General features: G+C 35.5%; 1 protein-coding gene across 3 annotated transcripts; it reads left to right on the forward strand.

Moving 5' to 3' along the window:
• The first annotated feature begins 388 nt into the window (after positions 1-388).
• Positions 389-6612, forward strand: LOC102605974 (probable sugar phosphate/phosphate translocator At1g06470). Of its 3 annotated transcripts, XM_015309852.1 has the most exons (11): positions 389-983; positions 1496-1665; positions 2240-2325; positions 2664-2713; positions 3006-3073; positions 4332-4432; positions 4578-4590; positions 4960-5144; positions 5322-5408; positions 5675-5769; positions 6308-6612. In XM_015309852.1, the coding sequence occupies exons 1-11, from the start codon at positions 424-426 to the stop codon at positions 6423-6425; spliced, it is 1533 nt and encodes a 510-aa protein (XP_015165338.1). In that variant the 5' UTR covers positions 389-423; the 3' UTR covers positions 6426-6612. The 3 variants fall into 3 exon arrangements, with proteins under 3 accessions (XP_015165338.1, XP_015165340.1, XP_015165339.1); XM_015309854.1 differs by lacking the exon at positions 5675-5769 and having other exon boundaries at positions 6308-6384; XM_015309853.1 differs by lacking the exons at positions 2240-2325; positions 2664-2713; positions 3006-3073.

Genomic DNA, 6612 nt, shown 5'->3' on the forward strand with positions numbered 1-6612 from the left:
AATACCCCTACCCCCTACCCCACCCCGTCTCATCTACTAACGGAAATTAACGGATCAAATCACAATCTTTCACTTTCTTATTCTGATCACCTTTGCATGTTTTTATCCTTAATCTTTAATCACTATTCTTAATCTTTCGCTTAATTGCATTCTTCAACATATATGCATCATGTTTGATCCCTATTAATCTTCTTTTTCCCCCCTTTTTTCTTGGATCAATTAAACTTCTTTTCTTTTTTCAGATTCTGCAAATCTAAAGGGAATTCTTCCTTTAAATCTAAACTTTATATTTTTTTTCCCCCAAATTCTTTCCATTTTGATACATTTAAAATTGTTTAACACAACCCCTTTTATACATTTTTTACAAATTTCAAATTTTCAAGAATCCCCTGTTTTTTATGACTCTGTTTGTTAACAAATGAGATGGTAGAAAGTGATTCAAGTAAAGAAAATATTGAGAAAAGTAGTAAAAGTGACAAATTATGGAGCAAAGATAATTTATCTTCAAGTTGTCATAGAGACCCTTCATTTTCTGGTTGGTTTGATGAACATGGCACTCTTCATTCATCTCAATTAGTCAATAGACATAATGGAGATGATTTCGATTTCGAATGTTCAAAGGGGAAAGAAATCAATGTCTCTATTGGTACTGAGACAAATCAACATAGTATTAGTAGTAGTAGTAGTAACTTTAAGCATAGGATGAGGGGTAGTGGTGGTGGTGGAGATTTTGGTAGTGGAGAAGATAGGTATGTTCCGTTTGACGTGGAGAATGGTTCATCGAGTCATCGAGGATCTATTGATGATGATATTGAATGTGGTGATAGTGATGATGATGATGATGATGATGATAATCACTCAACTTTCTCGGATTACCATGACTCACCACAGCTAGTTTCAAAGAATGGTGTTGCTGAAATTGATGTGTTGAAGACATTTTTCTTTATACTTGTATGGTATTGTGTCAGCTTGTTCTTGACATTGTAAGTATTGAATTTTGTTGCGTTTTGTCCTTTTTTTCATTGATGTGTATTGAATTATTTGTAGTAATGATTATATATTAGAGATTCATATGCCAGTAGAAAATGTGGAGAACTTTTCTTTTTTATTTCGTAAAATGTTGGCCTAAGATGAATTGAGATGGGGAACCTGACCAATGAGGACTGAGACGTAGTAGTTATTGTTGTTGTTGTATATTGAAGCTTCAGAATAATTTTTTTCATGTTCATACATTTACTTCAGGCCGATGCTTTCTAGGAGTTTTGTAGGACTATATGATAGAGTTTCTTATTCCAGTAGGAAATATAGAGAACTTCTAGTACTTTTCATGATTATGTTTATTTCGTAAAGTGTTGTCCTGAGGTGAATTTAAGTGGGGAACTTGGTCACATATAGACGATCCCAGCGTGTTTTAGACTGAGACGTAACTGTTGTTGTTGTTTCTTGAAGCTTAAAGGATGTTTTTGCTCTTCTTATGTGATGACATGGGGAATAGGTACAATAAAAGTCTTCTTGGGGATAAACTAGGGAAGTTCCCTGCGCCTTTACTGATGAATACTGTGCACTTTGCGATGCAAGCTGTTTTGTCCAAGGCCATTACCGGGTTTTGGCATCAACGATTTCAACCTACAGTGATGATGTCTTGGAGAGACTATTCTTTGAAAGGTAACATTATGAGTTATGACTAATAGTTCCCTTTTTTCTTTGGTTACGATTGAGTAAAAAGCTAAAAGTATTTGAAAGGCATATGATGATATAGAGCAGGAAATATGTGTATAATGTGTTTATGCACTTCTCCAGTGGATTTATTTACGAAATGTACAAAGACGAGAGTAGGATTATTAAAGAGCTTGAATGTATGTGAATGTTATGAGTTTACAGCTTCAATTAGCTATAACATGTGATGTAGTTAAGCCACATATTAAACTTATTAGCTCATTACTGATATATCGACAATGGTTTCAAATGAACTTTTATGTACACAAACAGAGGCAGTTCCTGTTACGTATAGGAATCTCAATTTTTGTTCTAGTTAGCACAGCTGCTTGAAGTTCAATTTTTAGTTCTTCATGAGTTCAAGATATATAATCTCCTAGTACGTCTTCTAACCTTTATGTAGGAATTTTTTTGCCACGATATCTTAATGTCGTCTATAAATACTTTCTTTCGATATTGTCCTCCTAATCGTTATACTCACCTCTTAACAACTAATACTGTACACGGTCTTTGCCTTTCGCAGTTGTACCAACAGCTCTCACAACGGCAATGGATGTGAACCTCAGCAATGCATCCCTTGTTTTCATCTCAGTCACATTTGCCACTATGGTGTGTAACTTTTTCTCCTTAATATTTTTTCGATCATACAGTTTGTGTCAATACTGATAGACTGCAAATTTTTCTTCAAAAATTGAGCTCTGAGAAAGCATGCTTGTTAAACTCACGACCCTAACATTTGTCGAGGGCTATAGTATTTGCATTTACGTGCCTTGAAATTTATCAGTCACAACTCTCTACCACTAAAGTAAGTGTGATTATCAAAGCCTTCAAGGGCCACTCAAATCATCGTCTATTATCGATTAGAATAACAGATTTCTTACTTTGTCTTCTCCTCCCGTAGTCTGATACAAATTCTGGATTCCTAAATGCAATTTATGTCATTGCAGTGTAAATCTGCATCTCCCATCTTTCTCCTATTCTTCGCATTTGCTTTCAGGTACTACTTTTAATCACTGATCTCTTTTGTTTTATTGTGCTTTTTTTATGGGGGGTAGCGGGCCAGAAGCATCGTATTACTACTTGATCCTTTGTAATAGATGTACATCCAACAATATTATTCATAAATGCAATTTTTTTTTTCCATATGAGGACTTAATAGAATGTGATTGTTAATTCGCTATGGACTAAAAACCTGAAAGCGTCTTTGAAATAACTATCTTTGATGAATACAATACATTTGACGGGGCTCATATTTAAGCTGAATATATGGCCTCAATTATTTGTGTAAGGTTGGAGTCTCCAAGTGTAAAGCTGCTGGGGATCATCTTGGTCATTTCTGTTGGGATACTATTAACAGGTATGTTCCATGCTTGCATTTAGTTGTCTTGGTATTGTTTTTCGTATTTTATATTCCCTTATATGCAAAAGTATTCACAATTTTCATCTTCATCTGTCATTTGTAAATCAAATCCATCACCTTCACTTGTGCACCAGATAAAACGTTTACTTTTTCGTTCAATATTTTCTCGTTTCTAAACTTGTGATGACCATTTTGATTCTTTATCTTCTTAGAGATTGAATAGCCTTTTTTGTTTAGATACAGAATGATGGGGTTGACGATGCTTGACTCTGTCGTGAACTGTTGGTTGTTGCTAAAAGATACTTTGACGCTTTTAGTCAATATCGAATCACATTTTTGGTGTAAACTGTTGCTTTATCTTGAGAAGAGTATCCTGAGGCTTTTGAGACTCATAAAACTATGTTTGCCTAGACTCTTTGATACAAAAATAGCAGCTTACATGTTTACGTTAAGTAGGATACTTGGTTTAAGAAGAAAGAACAAATAAATACGAATAAATGAACAGAAACTGATGAGGAGTATACCGACTATAGAAGATAGTGAGGAAGAAATGGATTAAAGTTACCCTCAATTATTTCCAATGCCCCACTGTTGCAGCCTATTGAAACTTGGAAGGAACAATACTATAGTCATTAATGCAAGACATAATGGTAAAAAATAGACGTGAAGTATCACAGTTTTGCGAGTTTTCTATCCAAACTATCAATGATAGATCAGGTAGGAAAAGGGAACAGTTGATAGTTGAGGTGTATTTTGATGAATAGTTGGTAATAGTTTAGGTACGAAAAGTGAACACCTGATAATTCATGTAGGAAACTCGCAAAAACGTGAAACTTCAAGTGTGTTTTAATGAGATTAAAGTCGAACAAATAGAGACCGGTCTGAGTTCTGACTCTGATACTATGTTAAAGAAATGGATTTTGGGTCATACTCAACCCAAAACGTTAGATTATGAGGTGGGGATTTCCCAAAATTATATAAGGAGACAACAACCGATTCTCTCACCCAATATGGGACTCTAACAGTTATATCTACCTCTCGAAAAAAGAGTAGTTGTAGCTGACTTCAATTGATTGCATAAGGCTGTGTTCAGCTGTATTGTTCTTTTCACAACTATCATTGACAATTTGGATAAACTTAGGTAATCTTCTTAATGAGTGTTTTCGTAAGCTTTAGCGCCTTGTGGATAACTGTGTCGTTTGTTAATTTACATCCGTTTGGTAGATAAATCTGACTTTATTTTCTGATAATGCAGTTGCAAAGGAGACAGAATTTGAGTTTTGGGGATTTGTCTTTGTTATGCTTGCTGCAGTTATGTCTGGATTTCGCTGGACTATGACTCAGATTCTTCTGCAGGTTGGATTTTGTGACATTCGTTGCATTGTTATAATTTATTTCTCGTTCCGTTGTTTTGTCAATAGTATGTTTGCTTACTTTGTGTATTTTTTTGTTTGTTTTCCCATATCCAACTGGTTGTGCTGAACATAAAACTGGCATAAAGAAAGAAGCCTATGGTAAGGACTACGAACAACTCTTAGCAAATTTTGAACATTCTGGAGATGTTATTATCATCATCATTATTATTAGCAGTCGTAGCAGCAGCGACTGCACCACTACTTAGACTACATCAAATCTGATCTTGTTTTAAAAGGGTAGTTCTATGCACGAAGCATCTCACATTCACGCAGGGTCCAAGGTAGGGCCACACCACAAGAGGGTGTGATGTAGGCAGCTTATCCTGACACAAATGAGTGGTTGATTCCACAGCTCGAACCCTGCTTTGTCTTAGTCCTAGTTTTGACCAAATTAATATGTTGATTCGTTATTTGTTTTATAGTTTGTGAATAAATTGTGTAATGAAATGCATGCTTTGGTTATTGCAGGTTTAAAAAATCCACTCACACTAATGAGCTATGTTACTCCGGTAATGACTCTTTCAACTGCTGTGTTGTCCCTTATTTTTGATCCGTGGCACGAATTCAGACACACCAATTACTTTGATACGTCATGGCATATAGCTAGAAGTTGTTTGTTGATGCTTTTTGGCGGAACTTTGGCTTTCTTTATGGTATGTATGTGTCCAAGCACTGGTATCAGTTCAATTTGTGGATTTTCCATCTCATAGTGAAAATGAAGCCTTCTAATAGGCTTAGTTCGTTTAGAAATGATTATCAATTATTAAAGAACTTGGACGAACATAACGATAACTTCTTCATGCTTACCTAGCAACGTTTGTTTACTGCAGGTGTTGACGGAATATATTCTTGTGTCTATCACAAGTGCAGTAACAGTGACAATAGCGGGAGTTGTAAAGGAGGCGGTAACTATCTTGGTACGTCGTAGTAGGTTCAACCTTTAAAGTGTCTATCTATGTATTATGTCAAAGCAATTTTATGCACTTTTAAGTCCTATTTTTGCTGGTTGACTGAAGCTTACTTACCTCAAAGATATTGTACTATTCGAACACTGATAGACTGAGATAGGACGTGGATTGCTTCAATCTTGAATATTTTTCGATATTTGTCAAATATCTATGGTCTATGGAGTCCATGGTTTCAACAATTTGTGTAATAGCTGGTAATTTGCTGCCCTGTTCAGGTTGCTGTATTTTATTTTCACGACGACTTTACCTGGATGAAAGGGTTCGGTCTCATGACGATAATGTTTGGTGTCAGTTTGTTTAACTGGTACAAGTAAGTGACTGAATCCTTCATGTTCTAGCAAGAAGTTATCTCGTAATGTCCCGTTCTGCACTGACATTAAAATTAGATTTACTGAACACAATATGTGTGCATTCTGTTTTATGTTATCAATTTATGATCCTCAGTTAGTAGACACCTTAACTTAGCCTCAACTGATCAAAGTAAACACTCTAACTTTAAGAATACGCATCTAGACACCTCAACTTGTCCCCAATGTGTCTCGTGGATACCTGACATTGACATGACAAATAGATTTTGGAGGTGTCTATGTTGATCGTTTTGTAAGTTGGAGTGTTCAACTGACATAGTGGAGACGAGTTGAGGTGTTTGGATGTGCGTTCTCAAAGTTGGAGTGTTTAAACTGTTCCTATCACTTTAGTAGTCCTTAATCAAAATGACTGTACGTTTACTTAAGCTATAGTAGTTCAATCAAATTGTTGATATCGAGCCATTTTTAGTCGAAAATGTGACTTTGGCATGGTTTAATGGCATGTGTTGAAGTCGTAATTTTTCCATTTTCGTTACTCAGGTATGACAAAATTCATAAAGGTAGCACAAGTGAAGATGAAACTGGATCACCATTAGGAAATGCAGCTACCAAGTATGTTATACTTGAAGAAATGGAAGATCAAGACCATGGTCCTTGAAGTTTTACATATGACATTCCAACTACGCTGCGCTCTGATGGCGTTTTGTATTTGCAACGTAAGGAATGGGACGAACAAATGCGTAGATTTTCTAGCAAATGAAGGTCAATCGTATACATGAGGAAGATATGTTAATCAAGGAAGATGAGTTTTTTCACCTAGTAAACTTTAAGACATGTTGCTAATA

This window comes from Solanum tuberosum, unplaced genomic scaffold, assembly GCF_000226075.1.
Source record: "Solanum tuberosum cultivar DM 1-3 516 R44 unplaced genomic scaffold, SolTub_3.0 scf00116, whole genome shotgun sequence".
In the NCBI taxonomy this organism is placed as follows: Eukaryota; Viridiplantae; Streptophyta; class Magnoliopsida; order Solanales; family Solanaceae; genus Solanum; species Solanum tuberosum.

Bases quoted from the DNA above. Each gene is read 5' to 3' on its own strand.
- LOC102605974 (XM_015309852.1), top strand. From the start codon at position 424: ATGGTAGAAAGTGATTCAAGTAAAGAAAATATTGAGAAAAGTAGTAAA. The intron at 2,714-3,005 runs GTACTACTTTTA...TATTTGTGTAAG, and splicing joins TTCTTCGCATTTGCTTTCAG to GTTGGAGTCTCCAAGTGTAA. The intron at 5,770-6,307 runs GTAAGTGACTGA...TTCGTTACTCAG, and splicing joins AGTTTGTTTAACTGGTACAA to GTATGACAAAATTCATAAAG.